Genomic DNA, 17,086 nt, shown 5'->3' with positions numbered 1-17,086 from the left:
AAAGGTAAAAATAGAGGAAATAAATTTTGACAATATATTTTATTAAATAAAATATATCAACATGTAATTGATATAAAGCAATTATTAGTGGAATATTTTACCTTCTTTTTCTTTTCATACAAAATCTGTGAAATCCAGTATGTGTTTATTATAGCAATCCCATTTTAGATAACAAATTTTCATTGGAAATACTTGGTCTGTGTTTTATTTTACAGTTTGAAAAGCATATTCTCATACCCACATTCTTAAGTTTTCTAATAATTGAACAGAGTACTAGTTTTTAAATTTAATTAAAGTTGAATACAATTAAAAGTTGAGATGAGGTCGCACTATCACGTTTCAAGTGCCCAGTAGCCACAGATGACTGTTGGCTACCATATTGGTTAGCAGATGTTTGGAGAATACAAAGAAATACACAGTTTCAGTTTAGCCTTAAAGGAGATTTTCAAATTGGTACAGCAAGATATCAAAAATAAACATATCAAGAATATAATCCAAAACAATATAATTAAGTACTAAAAGTTTGCCATGGGCAGACTAAGTAGTACTTGGGTTGGAAGTTCCAGAAACACCCACAGCTGGATACATCCTTCACCACTTTGAAGTCTGAGTGGTGGCAATGACGTGTTGAGTTGGTGAGAATGGAGTATGTTACTTTAGAAAGTGTGTGTGTTCTGCCTGCAGGCATGGGACCCGCTGTGCTGGAGAAGTGGCAGCTGCTGCAAACAACTCTCACTGCACAGTCGGAATTGCTTTCAACGCCAGGATCGGAGGTATGGGAAACAAACTTACATGGATATAGAAATGAGCGAATTAGCTCTTGCTAACTAGTTTTCAGAACTCTTTTTAACCAGACATAGGCATATCTTTGTATAATAGTGTTCATCTTTTGCTGACAGCAAAATGACCATGTTGACATGTGTCATTAAATATAGCTATAAAGACTTCTAGAAAAAGCAATATCCCTGAAGTGTTGCAAACATACTCTTTTAAAGCAGGCTTGAAAGAATGTTATCTAGTAGTGAAGATAAACTCATTGACATCTGTCCCAAAACTATACAATTGGTGCCTGGGCCAGAAAGAGCTAATAATATAGACATCAGGGCATGATATCTCTGTGGAAAGAAGCACTTTGAACTTTTTTCAAACCAGAAAATCCTTTTTTAAATTTTGTTTAAGCTTTACAGAAAGTTTCTTTTAATTGTAATTAAAATGATAAATTCTCCTTTTGTAGTCCTATAATGTAGTGATATGGCTTTCATGAATAATTCCATATTATATTTATACATATACACATATATATACAAACTCAAATATACATGTGTTTACTATAAAGACCCAGCCAAAGCAGTATAAACATAAGCATTGATAAAAGCAAATGCCAACTTTCCCATTTCTAATCATCTCTGTAAGCAACAGCCTGGTGCCACCGCAAACTCAAATGGGAGGAAAACGTTGTAAAAGATTGCAGTGATCCTAGTGACTTTTCATTATTCCTGACCTGAAAGGTGTTCCTGAGGGGTCTCCTAAACAATGTCATAGGATGAATGAAGCTTCTGGAACCAGGCTGACCTCCTTGTTTCCAATGAACTATTTGTTTCCAAGTGCTAAATAGAATTAGAACTGAAAAATTAAAATGACAATTTTAGGATAAGGATAATATAGAGGTCCTATAACATGAAATATTTAAGGTATATGAGTATAATAATGGTGCTGAAAGAAGGTTTTCTGAAACTACCTTCATTGTCGGTTTTACCTTTTTCTTTCCTGTATTTCACTCTGAATTCTTAGAATACAACAGTTTGTTAACCAGTAATTAGCTGTACACAAGGGGCATATGCTATGTGTCAAGGGCAATGCGCACGGACCAGCTAAGGAATGGAGACCAAGGCTTTTCCCTGAGGAATGCTGAGAGAGCTGCAGGTCCCTGCTCTTCCGAGGAGAATCGGATCAGCAGCTGCCCAGTCAACCCTCCTCACTGTCCAGGACAGCTTCTCTCACACACAGACGCACAGCCCAGCTCCCCATCAATACCGTCCTGCATAAACCCAGTGGAGGGAGGGAATGACTTGTGAACTCACAGATAAACTGCTGACCTCGCTTAACACTACCTTAGTAAAACAATAACTAAAATAAATGCATGGAGACGACCCCAAAATGTTCTCAAACAAGAACATACTGAATTATAAATTTAACCCCAGACCCCAGGCATGAAGGCTTGCAGTTAGATGAAGGGAAAGAAGCAGCCATGATGAAATGAAATTGTTAGTTGTGATTTTTCAGTCAGAAAATTAGTGTTACCCTCTAGGTATGATTTGGCAAGCATTTTTTTTTTTTTTCGTGGACTTCACATGAACTGCATGATGTATGAACTAAATTTAGATGTTGTATGGATACTCTCGTGTTGGCATTCAGATACACTGGTGAGATTATTTGGGGCAGTTATAGTGATTATTTCAGATCTCACTGAAGGTAGAATAGTTTTATTTTATGCTGTTAAACAGAAAGTGAGAAGATGAAGTAGTTCATCTTTGCTAAAAAACATACAGATGAAGTTTGACTACTCATATTAAATTAAAACAAACCAGTGGTTTCTCAGGACCACCTACATACAAAGCATTGTGCTGGGTTTTCTACTCTCTCAAAATAAAAACCACTGACACACTTTCTAAGTACAGTTTCCATTCCATAATTTTTATTTTATTTCTTAATTTTTATTTTTTTATTTTGGTGGCTGGCCGGTACAGGGACCTGAACCCTTGACTGACCTTGGTGTTACCAATACTGTGCTCTAACCAACTGCGCTAAATTGGCCTCCCCTTTTTCATAACTTTTAAAGGGATTTCTTCATGACTTCATTCTCCACATCACCCATTAACATACAAAATCCCAAAGTCTAGAGGAATAAAGACACTCAAGAGACACAACAACCAAATGCAATGTCTTTAGTAATACTTGGGGGAATTTTAATGTTGTCTGGGTGTTAGATGACAGTAGGGACTTATTTACATATGTTTTTGTAAAAAATATTGAAGGATGAAGTGTCATATCTGTCATGGAATTTAAAATAGTTCAACCTAATATATTTTTAGATAAAATGAGATAAAATGTTAACAGTGGCAGTATTCGTGATTTTGTTCATTCTATTTTTTTGTTTGTTTGCCAGTTTCGTGGTTAAACATTTTTTTTAAAAGAAGATATAGTTCCCTTAAGAATATTTTTATTTTCTACCAGTATTCTCACCTCAATCTGCATAGTATCTAAAGCTGCCCGATTTGGGGTTTTGTTATTTAGTCCCCATTTATGGATAACCAATAAAAACTTGAAATTCAACAGGAGAATGAGGTTTTCCTGAGCAGTAAATTTGGAGTGTAAGATATAATTTTAAAATAATACAATGTCTCAGTGTTGGTATTTAGTTTAAGCTGAAAAAGAGGTTTCTTTACTTAACAATTACCTGTTTTGTTGTTGTGGTTGCAAGACTCCAAAATAAAAGGAAAAAAGGAAAGCCTGGCATTTGGTATATAATTTATTTCTAAATATCTCAGTTTCTATTTTTGCAAAATAGAGTTAATAATAAATTCTTATCTGTCTGTTAGGAATATACTTAAATGAAGATTAATGACTAAACACTGCTAAAACCCTTTGAGAATTATTTAAAGTATTATATACACCAAGAGCATTCTCATTTATTATTTGACTTATAAATAACACAGCAAAAGAGAAATCTATTAAGTTCACATCAGTCTTACAGATTAGGGGATAACATTAAATATAGAGGAAATGAGACCAACGTAACTTGGCAGCTGTCCACATGTTATAAGATTGCTAAGATTAGATATTTCATGCCAATTATGAGCACAAGTTATTCAGTGAAGAGAAACATAGGGAAGATGGATTGCTTGGGCCTCTTTTTGCCAAGTACTTAACAGAAGAGGGAGATTGTGGCAGCTGTCGCAGGGGTTGGAAACTTGGAAAAAGAAAGCAATAGATAAAAAGGACTTTTAAAATGTTTTGCTCTTTTACACACAGTGTAACTTCCTTTCTCCCCAAGATAGCCTCAGCAAAGTCTACATTATCCTTTCACTGGGGAAACTATGCTCACTTAGGGGATGATTAAAAATGTCTCCTCCCCCCACCCCAATCCTGTAATGGGTCTACTTTGGTGTCATGGCCTGAATGAAGCCTCTGTAATGAGCTGGTTCTCCTTTCTGTGTTGAAGGAGTGCGAATGCTGGATGGAGATGTCACAGACATGGTGGAAGCGAAGTCGGTCAGCTTCAATCCCCAGCATGTGCACATTTACAGCGCCAGCTGGGGCCCAGATGATGATGGCAAGACTGTGGACGGACCGGCCCCCCTCACCCGGCAAGCCTTTGAAAACGGTGTTAGAATGGTAGGTTTCACAGCACATGGGCTCATACTGTGTCCTGGGAGATGACTCTCATGAAGAATCTGTGGGTTTCCAGTCCTCTAAACCAGAGGACTGGATGGAGCTCGTATGCTGAGTCAGGAGACAGACTAATGGAAAGAGATGTTGAACATTGGGGATTGTGAATTACTTCTGCTCTGCCAGTGAACTAAAAGCTAGAGAGTTTTCTCTGAGGAGGACAGAGGTGTATTTGGATGTGCGGGTTCATGAATTAATACGTTAATCTTGCATTTGGAGAAGGGATTCTTGAGACTGTGAGATTGAGGGGTGATATTAACACCCTCTGGTTGGTGTTGATAGATCAGCCAACAATGTCCTTCTGGGAAGCTCCCTTTTGGAGTCCCTTCCTTAGTCTCACCTCTGTCCCAGAACAGTGCTATTTTTATACTGGCTCCCAGTCTCTCTAACCACATGCCTTACCATGTCGCTTTTCTTGATTTTGCTGAAAAATTCACTGATCACTCTGCCCCCCAAAAATAAGTGCTCATAGCTATGAAAGGAGGAGCGTTCCACCAGAAGCAACGTCTTTCTCTTTCTTACTCGTGAATGGACCTTTGGTGATTTAAACGTACATTTCATCATGTTCATTTAAGGCCGTTGTCCCTTTCCTACCTCATTTCTTTTTACTCCTCTGTAGTAAGCGTTCTCCACTCCTGCTGTCCATCAGCACACATTGCTTTCCCCGTGATCCCTGCTCTTCCTATGCAGCACCATGCCCCACCCCAACTCCTATCACTACTGGCCAAATCCTGTGTGACCTTCAAGCCTCAGCTGAATGTTCCTTCTTTGCAGAAGCCTTCTCACTGCCTAGATCAGAATGAACTGTGACCAGTCCCTACCTTGTGCTCCCTGTGCCTTATGTTCTTCCTGGTGTTCCACACAGTCCCCATCCTATTGTGCTTTATATCAGAGTCAGTTCCGGGTGCATCTTCCTCACTAAATTGTAAATTCCTGGAGAGCAGAATTTGTGCTCTACACATCTTTATGGGCTTTGCAAAACAGAGGCAGTGTGTTGAATTCTAGTAAGTACTCAATAAATGTTTATTAAATTGAACTTAATTTACTACGAGTGATGCTAAACACAGGTTTGTTATATATTCAGCCCACATTTGGAAGAGTGGAATGCATTCAGTTGATTAATGTGACATTGCAGCTGGAGTAAAAATAATAATGATTTTCCCACATCTTTGTGGGATTGGTGTTAGGGTTTTAAGAGAAGACTGAGCTAAGCTGCCTCCTGGTTATTCTGAAATCGACTAAAGGAGAAAATTATATACTTGTTTTGTGGGCACTTCCTAACTCAATAATAGTTCAGATTTGTTTAAGACATTCAGTTCTCTAGCTCTGTCAATTTTCAGGTAAATTAAACCTCTTTTAAACCATAGGATGAAGTTTTAACTCATTGCCTAGAATTTTCCTTTCAAGGTGCCTTAATACCAAATGAACATATTATAGGTAATCTGGTGATTTTATTACCAAAGCTGTGGAGTGCAATTATTATTCTCTCTATGCCATCAATAGAATGGTCAAGCTTAGTTCATATTTAATCTTCAAATATAATGAAATAATCTTATGTGCATGGCTCTTAGAATAAATTCCTCATTAACATGAAAATACTCATACAATATTAGTAATGCACATAGCCTCGTGAATGTACATGTACATATAAAGAATACAAGTATTCAATAGCTGGTTTTACTAACAAACTAGTCATTGAATCAGATGACATGAACCAATGCTGTCAAATATATTGTTGCTGGGGAATCTTTTGTTCAATGGCAATCTTAACAAAAAGCTTAACGTTGTAAACAAAACAAAACAAAAAATGTGTTTCTGCTGAAAGAATATAGAAAGGTTGAGATTAGAGAAAACTGTTCAAACACATTATATTTAGAAATAAATAATTTGGAAAAATATACTGTATACTCATTATTAATTACAAAAGTAATATGTTTATTATAACACATCGTACACAAAAGTGTATACATATGAAATTAATAATAGATTTTCCCACCCAATGAGGTAACCATTTTTAAGAGTATAAACTATATCTGTCCATACTCTTGTGCACATTAACATGCCAAAAAGGGATCGTGTACCTCCGCACATGGCTGCTTTCACCTAACAGTCTGCCATGGGCATCCTTCCAGGGCAACCCATAAGGATAGAACTCATTCATTTTCTTTGTTTCAAAATTTTTGGAGTACAGAGATACCATCATTTATTCAACATTCCACTGAGGACCTTTCAAGGTTTTAATCTGGAAAAAAGAGTTTAGTTTTAAAACGAACCATTTACTTTTAGGATTGAGGTAGTAACAAAATAACTCTGTAAAATAATGAATTATTTTCTGGCTTCTAGCATTGCATATCTAAGTATGGAAAAACAGTGGTGACACATTTAAAGGTGATAAGATCAACAGGATAGTGTTCCGTGGTTTTAATACACATAGGCTTTCGACTTAAGCTAGGGCTGAGTCTAATGTAAGTCATTCGCTTTTCTCTAACCTTATGCAGAGCAAATTACTTCTTTGCTCCATTTTCTCATGTGAAGTAGGGCAATAATAGTATTCACTTACAGAGATGCTATGAGTGTCACGTGAGTTGATAATGCATATCAAACAATTAGCATAGCACCTAAACATAATAAATGTTCAATAAATTCATTTTTTTCAGGGAAATGATGTCTTTCCAAAAAAATTGTTTAAAGTTGTCCTCAGTCTCTCATCCTTTTTTCCTTTACCATTTCCACACTGTAGAATTCTAAATGATTCCATTGAGTTACTTATTGGGGGAGATTAAAAATAATATGGTACAAGTCAGTGTAGACTTTCTGAGCTCTGTAGTGTCATTTACTTTGTTTTCCTATGTGTATATATAACTTCAATTTCACTTGCCTTTAAAAGCACATCTTCTATTTCATTGAGATAACCTCTGAATATATAAAGTCATTTCAGTTATCCATGTTTGTAGTCTTGAATTTAGTTTATATATTCCTAAAGGATGTTTCTCATATATCTATGAATATATAATTTAATATTTTTGAGCAGTATATTAGATAGTCTTTGGCAGGGGGAAAATTTTTACTACTTTCTCTGTTATCAGGCATCAAGTGAGACAGGAAATTATATATTCTTTGAGATTATCCAAATTTGTGTTTTTAAATAATACACACTGTTGAATATATAGGAAATAACTGGATAAAAACATTCTACAAAGTTAAATTATAGCGTGCAGTACCAAATAAATAAGGAATAAGTAAATAAGTAATTTCTTGGCTGAGGAATTTAAGACGTGAAGGGATAAATGACTGATAAAATAATTCCTTAAGTTTGCTAATTGAAAATCTATGCATCAGTCTAATGTCGTTGTGGCCTGTTGGGGTTTTAACATCATCTGCAAAAATGCTGGGTTTGGAATTTATTTATTCTTCCTATTAAATGTAGTGAGCTGACCTGATATACAGTTTGAAAAGATCTGTGCTGTGTAGAAGATGGGCCGTGTGTGGGGTGGGGGAAGGAAAGCAAGAGTGGAAGATTGAGGTTGTGCAGGAGAGAGCTGCACTAGGCTGGCAGCCGCAGCAAGACAGCCAGGGAGATCAGGCGGCAGCAGAGAGAAGCCCGAGTATCAAAAAACATTTTCACAGAGGAAATAAAAAAATGTTGCTCGGGGAGTCCAAGTATTGATTGCACCCATTCCTTCTGCTTGCTGATCAAAAAACGTAGCAAATATTGAATTTCAAAATGCTCCGTATTTATTTATTCTAAGATAAGCATTTGGCTCAATAGGATGTAACACTGTTTTCAAAGACTTTAACTAAATCAGGATTGATTCAGTTTATAGCCCCTTTAGAATTAATGTGCCAAAATTGCGTTAAAGAAACTATATTAAACAAACCATGTCACAGTTGACAACTTGTTCTTTCTCCCAAGGATTGCATTTATTGAATGCTAAGGAGCTATAAAGTTGAAGTTAGAGTTATACAATTTGGGCTGCATATAATTAATAATCGTAATGATAGCTGCATGAACAACATGTAACATTTTGGTCAGTGTGTTATACTATGGTCACTCTTTGAAACCCTGAAATAGATGATAGCTTTCAATCTTCACAATAATCTCATAAAATAGGTACTGTTCTCCCTAATTTTATAGATAGGGAAAACAGAAATTCAGTATAGCTAAAGAAGTCAGAACATGGGCCTCAAAGGAATATAGTGAATTCTGTTACATGTTGTCATTTTACTTTATTTGGCACATCTGACCTCCTACCTTCACCTGTGACCACATACTGTGGCTTTTCTCTTGTTTCTATGGTGAATTAACTGTTCACCTTCTACCTAAGGCCACCTCCTCTATATGTTCACTGGTCCCCATCCCTTCTTACCCCATCCAAGACCTATGTCAAGCAGTTCTTTATTCTTAGTCATCAAAATTTCCCTCTCAGTTCTACTGTTACCATTTACATATATTTGTACTGTTAATTATACTATTTTAAAAGAACGAGAGAATTACCCCTCTTTTCTTATTTCCTTCCTATTACTACCTCATTTCTCTTTTTTGCCTATAAAGTGAAATTTTTTGAAAGCATTATCCATTCTTGCCCTCCACCAGTGCTCTTTTCCTGTTATGTCTTGAAGCCACTGATTGCATTGGGATGTTGCCCCAGCAATCAGTCCCCTGAAGCTGTTCTTGTCAAGGTCGCAGTGACCTCCCTATGCAGAGCCCAGGGCTACTGTCTGAGTTCTCGTCTAACTTGTCCTGACCAGGAAGACTGCCTGGTTCTCTGCGCAACATAATACACACACATCCCAACCCTTCAGAACACCTTCTTTGCAATTACTGACCCTCCTTCAATGTATTGTATTTGCCTATCGTGTTGACTGTCTCGTCTCCTCCATGAAGGCTCAGAGTTTGACTGCTGTTCTGCTGTATCCCAAGTATCCAGAAGAGTATCTGGTACTCAGAAGGTGTTTAGTGAAGAAAAAATGAATGAGTGAAGGAATGTTTAAATGACTTCCATGCCACTTTGCTGCATGTACTGAGTTAATTTACTTAAGGATTACACCTGCTTTTTTATTCTTGTTGTTTTCTACTTAATATTCTGGAAATGAGTTATTAACATACATGGTCTAATATGCTGGTTAAAGTGCCCAGATTCTGTATTCAGACTTTCCAGTTGGGAAACGTGGGTGCCAGTACTTTCTGATCTTAATTAGCCTCTCTGAGGATCAGTTTATTCCTCTATAAAATGGACCTAGTAATTACTTTATGGGAGTGTTGTGAGGATTATATGATTAATGCCTGTAAAATACTCAGCAGAGTTCCTGGAACAATGTAAAGTTTCTAATTATGTTATGAATCTTATTCATTATCACCACTGAAAATGAGCAAGGGTAATAATAATGAAATACTGATTAATCATGTAAAATACCTTGATTTGTTCTAAATCTCTGAGTTTAATCAATTTTATATTGCTGAATGATCCTTATGGAAGATAATTATATAATCTTGAGATTGTTATTAACAAATGGCCTATATATGGGAGAAAATATCCAAAAGATATTTTCTGAAATGTATTCCATAAACCAGTAATTTAATAAAATGCTAAACAAAGGGCATGAGGGTAGAGGGATTTTTCTGGCAAGTACACTTGAGAAAATAGTACCCTATTATATGCTTCCTTTGAAGATTTAAAAACATACTAAAGGCCCTGAGAAGTCCTGCAGTACAGAGATGCATTTAACTTTATTTAATCAAAGTTCTCAACATAGAAACTTTTTTTCCATGACTTTCCAAATTGCTTTTAAATTTTATTTTATTTGCAGTTTTGTGGAACTATTATAGGAAAGTTCAGAATTCAGGTGAACTTGTTAGACCTTTAGAATCAGTATATTAGAACTGGAAACACCGTTAACAGTTAAGTTGATTTTTACCAACACTTATGCATTTCTTTATTTGTTGATGGCACTAACATTCACCCAGTCTCCTTTCCTCAACCTAGTCACCTAATAAGACTCTCCTGTACTATTTCCTGGATGTCTGTGGACATCTTTCTTGCCCTCACCATTAGAACCTACATCTCTCCTACAGACATCTGCAATAGCATACATCCAAAACTTCCCAGCTTAAGGTTCAACTTTCATTCTGCATGGAGATTGCAGTGGAAGAAGTATTTTTTATATGCAAATCATGTCATTGTTTTTCTCTTTCAAACTTATCATTGTAGCTCATGACCAACAAGGTACATTCTAGGCTTCCTAGCAGGGCACACCAGGACTCTCACAATTTTGCCAGGGGTCTCATGTCATCTTAGGAAAGGACAATTTAAAGGCTCCACTTATTCATACTGACATGGTTCTGGTTACCCTGGTGGGCCTCTGGCCTGGCAAAGAGTTCCTTCAAGGGGACAATCCTTGCTTCGTCTTTCCAGTCAGTCCTAAAGAGAAAAATGATTTTATGAAGTGAGTGAATCAATTAACAATGTTTCAGATATAGGTAGCCCCATGTTTGGTGTCAGAATCAGAAGCTAATTGCCCAAAGTTTTCTTTGATAGACTCTTTATTCCTTCATTTATTACTGATTACATTTCGGAGACCTTTACTCAGTGGTTATAATAGTCCAGGTAATTTTCTAGGTGCTAGGGAAATATGAATAACACTCAGCCCTTGTCTTGGGGGCGCTCACCATATAATGCTGGTTAGATGTTCTAAAACAAGTGTAAGCAAATTTCCAAAGTCCCGTCAGCTCGCAGAATCTTAAGTTAGGGCAGAATAAACAGCACACAATGATTATTGTAGTGTAGTCTAGTTGCCTGGGAATCATCTTTTTTCCCCCAGTTTGATTATTAAACTTTAAGAAGACTTGATGTAATTGATATTTATTAGCAAGTGTCTGATGCATTGGCTTCATTTCACAATGTCTTGACAATTGTGTTTAATAACATTCTTTAGAAAAAGCAAAAACTTGGAATTAATTTTTTTCCTTAATCAGAAAAGCCTATGTTAAAGTTACCATTACTTCTCTTATTCTTTTACTCCAGAAATGTGTCTTAAGTACCCACTATATGCCAAGTACTGGTTTGGCATTTATCTTAGTGCTTTTTCTGGAAAAATCACGTAGCTCATTGTAGATATTTTAGGAGCACGGCTTACAGAATTTGCTTTATCATTTTATTTATAAAATCATTTTATCATTTTATCTATCTGTCAAGTAAAGGTTGCTTTTCTTTGAGCTTTTTAGGCTTTGGAAATATCAGTTAAAGCATTCCAATGAATTCATGATAGAACAAAGCCAATGTCAAGGATTAGCAAGAAGAGGCAGTGAAATCAGAATCATTGGCCCTTAATCTCCCTGTTGGATCTGTGGCCTTCATCCAGTCTGCACTCTGTCGTATTCAGGAATCCAGATGGAAACCAGGACATTGGTTGGGTGTCTGTTGGTATATGTCTGGCTGTTGAGTCTCTTACAAAGAACCCTGATTACTAGTTTCCCTTCCCATCATCAGTCACCGTTTAGGTTCAGCAGATTTTAAAACTGAGTCACGTGTTGTCTCTTACACACACGTGCACACACGCATATTTCTTCATGCTTAAATTAAAGGCATATGTTCACCAGGAGAAAAGAAGTATAATGAGCTCGTATAATAAAAGCAATATTAGTAACTATAATGAAATTAACCAGTTCTACCCATGAGGGATATGTTTTTATCTGATAGGCACCCAGCTGTAACAGGATTGGTACCAGTTTGCATTTTAATAAATGACAGATTGCTGTTAAATTAGTTGGCGAATGTTGTAAAACTTTGGAATGATATATGGGTAGGCAAAGATAGACAAGAGAGCTTATTTAAAATTGGTTCCACTTAATGAAAATTGACTTTAACGGGGGTTTCTTTTTAAAATCCTCCTTTGGGATTTAACTATATCCTAGTGGAACTCTTGTGTATTTAGAATTCTAACAAAGCTAGGAAGTCACTTGCCAAGTGTACCCAATATTATATCATTCATTTTGGAAGCAAAGAAATGTGTCTTTTTAAACATATTCTCGTATGTGGTTTCACATTCTATAATCATCACAAAGTTATCTGACACCCAAGTGTCAAATTGAGATTACTACACTATATTAATTGAATTGTGGTGCATTTTTATGGGGAGGAGCCCAAATCTATTCTAGCCTTGTGTAGGTGTAAATTTCAAATGTATATTGTCACCTTGTTTTCAGTTTTAGTCTCAAGATTGATGAGTAACTTTGTGGAGTAGCTTAAATTAACTTTTGCAAATCCCATTCTAAACCCTTGTCCTGGACTAACCAGTCTCAGCAACAGTTGTCTTTTGTTTCAGTTTGTCTTGTTCTGTTTATAATGACTACTAGGCTACCTGGGGGGTAAGTGAATTTCTCACAGGAGTTGTTCTGATATGGTTTGGATGTCCGTTTTAAGGGAAGATTCAGAATTGTGTAGGGATTGCGTTAGGTCAAGTTAAGCTCCATACCAATCCTGGAGAATGCTGATGGAGAGAATAAACAAATCAATTCCCTTCAATATAATAGGCAGCAGTTAGAAAACAAAGGCTGCTATGTAATAAACAAGGATCAGTTGAAGTGGGTTGATAATCTCAAATGTTTTAAAAGTATATGTGGCTTTAATGGGAGGTTTTTTCCCCACTTGAGCCTACATTCCTCATCTCATGTTTGATAATTACATTCAAACCTAATTTTCAGGGTTGCAAACATTAATATGATCATAACTTGGTAGCCAGTTGAGTTTGACGTTGGGATGAGCCTCCCAGGAACACCCAGTTTGTAAATTTGTAAACTATGTCTTGGCAAAACTATGGAGCGTGGCATAAAGAAGCATGACTGTGGTTCAAACTCAGGTCCGTCTTCTTCCAAAGCAAGTATTCTTCGCCAGAGTGGTACCAGCTCCTGTCGCTTAACTCATGTAACCTGAACAGTAGGTGAATTGAGGTCGTGAAAGTGCATACCGCCGCAAAGGTCTTTCTTCTCTGGATTCCCAGGGAACTTAACCAGGCAACTGATCTGGCACACTTTTTTTTTTTTTTTTTTTTTGACCGGTAAGGGGATTGCAACCCTCGGCACAGTGTGGTCTGCACCACGCTCAGCCAGTGAGCACACCGGCCATCCCTATATAGGATCCGAACCAGCGGCCTCGGCGCTACCAGTGCCGCACTCTCCTGAGTGAGCCACGGGGCTGGCCTCTGATCTGGCACATTCTGACCTTCACTGTATTGTTCTTTCTCTCCCTCCTGGGATGAGGCCTGGGATGGCACAGAGAGTCCCAGCCTTGCTCAGTTTGCTTACTCTCTGGTTGTTTGACCTGAGACAGGTTACTAAGTTATCTGAGCTTCCTTTTCCCTGAGAAATAGGCTATGAAATACTTGCTCTCTGGAGCCCCTTATGGAGACAGAAAGAGCTCACACGTATGAAGTGCACAGCCCAGCAGCTGCCGTCCTCCTCAAGGACAGGGCCACATTGGGTGCATCTTTAAGGTCCCAAAGAATCCTATAAATAATAGGAGCCTAATACCAATTGTCGCTTTTTCCAAAGTATAATTTGTTTTGATTTAAGACAGGATTGTGTTTATGGGCAGAAAACGTAGAGGGCTAATTTTCTCTTTCAGAGATATTACCGTCTACTCCAGGTCAAGGCTATTGCTTCACGTGGTAGACACCTGTGACACGTTCACGCCTGTGGTGGGCTTTAGAAAGGGGTGGTGTGCTTACGCTTTCAAAGTTGAGCTGGCAGTTGGAATCAGTTCACAGTGAGGAATTGTGTAATCCAGAGCTTAGAGAAGAGTATAAACTTTTCATTATTGCTGGAATACCCCTCTATCCTCTTTCCAAGTGCCTTTCCAAACATTTACAGTAAATTCCTTTCGTACCCCTGTTGATAATAAATGTTTTTATTCTCTATTAAAGGGAATTTTTCAAATTTTTTTCCTTCGATATAAGTTTGAAAGTCATGGTACATTTCTGAGCAGTTTGAAAATAGATAATCAGTGTTAATACTGGAAATTTCCTTCCCAGTTTTATAAACCTGGCTTTCCTGAAAGTCTGAGCATGGTTTCACCTTTGCTTTGGGGTGATCCAAGAAGTAGAAACTTTTGGCAAGTATTAGAAAGGCTTTTCTTCTAAAAAAAAAATGGGTATGTTGGATGGTGGATGTACCCAGAACACCTGTGTTGGTGCTATTAATTAGTGATTGTGATTATTTTAGATAACATATGAGATACACAAGTATTTTCTTTAGCAGGTTGAATTGAGGAATTGGGAAACGTAGTCTGCATGCTATTTACCACCCCAGGTTAGCAGTTCTCACACCACGGGAAAACAGGGCTCAAAGCTTGGGGGACTGTGGGAGTGACCAGAAGGTAATGATAACCTGAGTTTTGCTTAGGCTTCTGTGGGTCAGATGAGGAAGATAAGGGTCTGAGAAAAAACAAGAGATTGACCAATATGAATTGACCACAGATAGAAAGTTAAAAGCAGACAATTATTTGGAAATTGTTGATTTAGAAAATTTATAAAATTCAGAAAAATTTAAAAATTGTTCTCTAATCCATTATGGGTAAGCCTTGTTTTTCTAAACCGGTGTCAGTACTAGTCAGTGGAGGTCAGCACTGGATGAGGCACGACTGGGTGCATTCTGGTCCTAGCCCTGCCTCCAATTGGCTCTGCTAACTTCATATCCTTACTTTTCCTATGTAGAAATCTTAAATTTTACCAAATGGACCTCTTATTGTCCAGCTTTACATAATATCCTTAGTACATTAGTCAGCTCCAAATTTTTATTATCTGAAGTTCCTGAATATACAGAATATCTAAAAGTTAATAAAAATGCTTTAAAGCATATTTATTTCCATTAATAAACACAGCCAGTTTTTATTTCTTCACAGATATTCTACCACTCTTTCTCCATGAAATACTGATTTTCTTCTTCTGGTTATGTTGAAAAAATAAGCAAAGTAAAAGAAATCTACACTTGTAATACTGCTGTCAAAAACCAAGGGCCACACTGTTGTGCCCTTTGCTATATAAAGTGTGAGAAGCTGTGTTAAACGTGGGAGCCCTACGTGTCAACCCTCTGAAGAAAAGGCATCTCCAATAACAGAATTGATTCTACTGAGCCTTTAGTAATTGATGCTCTACCAAATTTGTATTCTAGCAGATATGGTGGATAAGCAACTCGATTTTTTTCCTTTTTGTTCACAAAATAAGCATAAAACTAGCTGGTTATCAAGGACCTGAGTGTAGGGGAGTTCTGTATTTGCTGCACTGATTAATTATTCTCTATGCTAGTCTTTGCCCACATTATTTACCACCTCCAAGTGTCGCTTTAGAAAACTGAGCTAAAGTCACCTTTAGGTTCCCCAAATTTAGTACAACATGCTGCCCATTCGTGAACTAGAACATGAACAATATCATGAAAAAACCCTAAATGTAGGTTCCAAATGGCACTTAAAAATTTGTCATTTTACCAGAAATGCTTGCAGCAATCATCATCTGCAGCTGATCCCATAATCATTATTAAGATCTCCATTCCATTAAATGTGAAGGCGACTAAATTTGGTATGCTCAGGAAGCATATAAAATGGATTTTCATCTGAGAATGATAAAACTAATGTGATTTCTAATAAATGCATCTCATATTTTCAGTGCATTATTAAAAGTCAAAAATGGCTTCACATACTTGGTTTAGTGACCTAGTGTGTACACAGACAATCAGAATCCAGAGCACCTGGTGTGGGGCTGGAAAGGGGGGTGAGGTTGAGATGGGTTAGAAGAGGAGGGGGTGAAGTATTGTCACATGAGGAATATCAGGAAGACAGAAGTGAGGAGAAATAGCCTTCTTTGCTCCACTTTCAGTGCATTTTTTTCCTGGAGAAGTAGAAAATAATTGCGTTTTTATTTTCGGTCTTTCTCATCAACCATCTCTGGACAGGCTGAGTAGCACAGAATGAGAATGCAGAGCCTCACAGAGAGCGTTGTTTCTAAGTCAGTCTGTGGGTGTTTAGACTGTCCTTCCTCTGGGTCTCACTTAGGGTCACAGGGGCAGCCCGAACCACTGACCCAGTAACACGGGAACGGAAAGACCCATGCCAGTAGCAGGCAAGAGCTGGGGCCACAGCAAGTGCTGACATCAGCAGGCCTTGGAGGACAGTGACATTTGTTGGCTAGCTGTTGAGGTCATCTTCAGTAACCATTTTCAATCCCAGAATTTTTGCTTGGAAACAAGTGAAATTACTGAACTGTTGCTGCATTCAAATCACCAAATAAATCAATCATAATTAACACCAGTTTGGTTTTAAAATATATGAAGTAGTTCCTCCATTTACCTTTGTGATTCTGACAGCGCAGTAATGAATTATTCTCAGGGTAGAAGCGGAATCAAGTGAAATCTGTGTATTCTTTACATTGGACAAAACACACCTGTCTCATTCGAGTCCCCTAGGGCATCTTAGGGGATGGCCTACTGTGTTCCCTGGGTCTAGTTCAGTTTCATATAATTAATTTCCCTACCCTCAGCCCATCTTACTCAAATAAACTGATTAAAGAAACAAGTCTCCCCCTTGAGTAGCTCTTATCTCGAAGATGTCTTATTACATTTGTGCCATGACTACATTTGCTGTGCACATCC

General features: G+C 37.4%; 1 protein-coding gene across 1 annotated transcript in view; it reads left to right on the top strand.

The window, feature by feature from the left end:
• The window catches only part of PCSK5 (proprotein convertase subtilisin/kexin type 5), a 399,384-nt gene that overhangs the window by 147,764 nt on the left and 234,534 nt on the right, over positions 1–17,086 (top strand). The window contains exons 6-7 of the mRNA XM_063080405.1: positions 685–773; positions 4,223–4,395. Of these exons, the coding sequence (XP_062936475.1) occupies positions 685–773; positions 4,223–4,395 (262 nt within the window). The remainder of the gene's footprint in view (positions 1–684; positions 774–4,222; positions 4,396–17,086) is intronic.

The sequence above is a fragment of the Cynocephalus volans genome, chromosome 16 (genome assembly GCF_027409185.1).
Source record: "Cynocephalus volans isolate mCynVol1 chromosome 16, mCynVol1.pri, whole genome shotgun sequence".
NCBI lineage: Eukaryota > Metazoa > Chordata > Mammalia > Dermoptera > Cynocephalidae > Cynocephalus > Cynocephalus volans.
The sequence above is the reverse complement of the archived record's forward strand: the minus strand, read 5'-3'. Positions and strand labels throughout refer to the sequence as shown.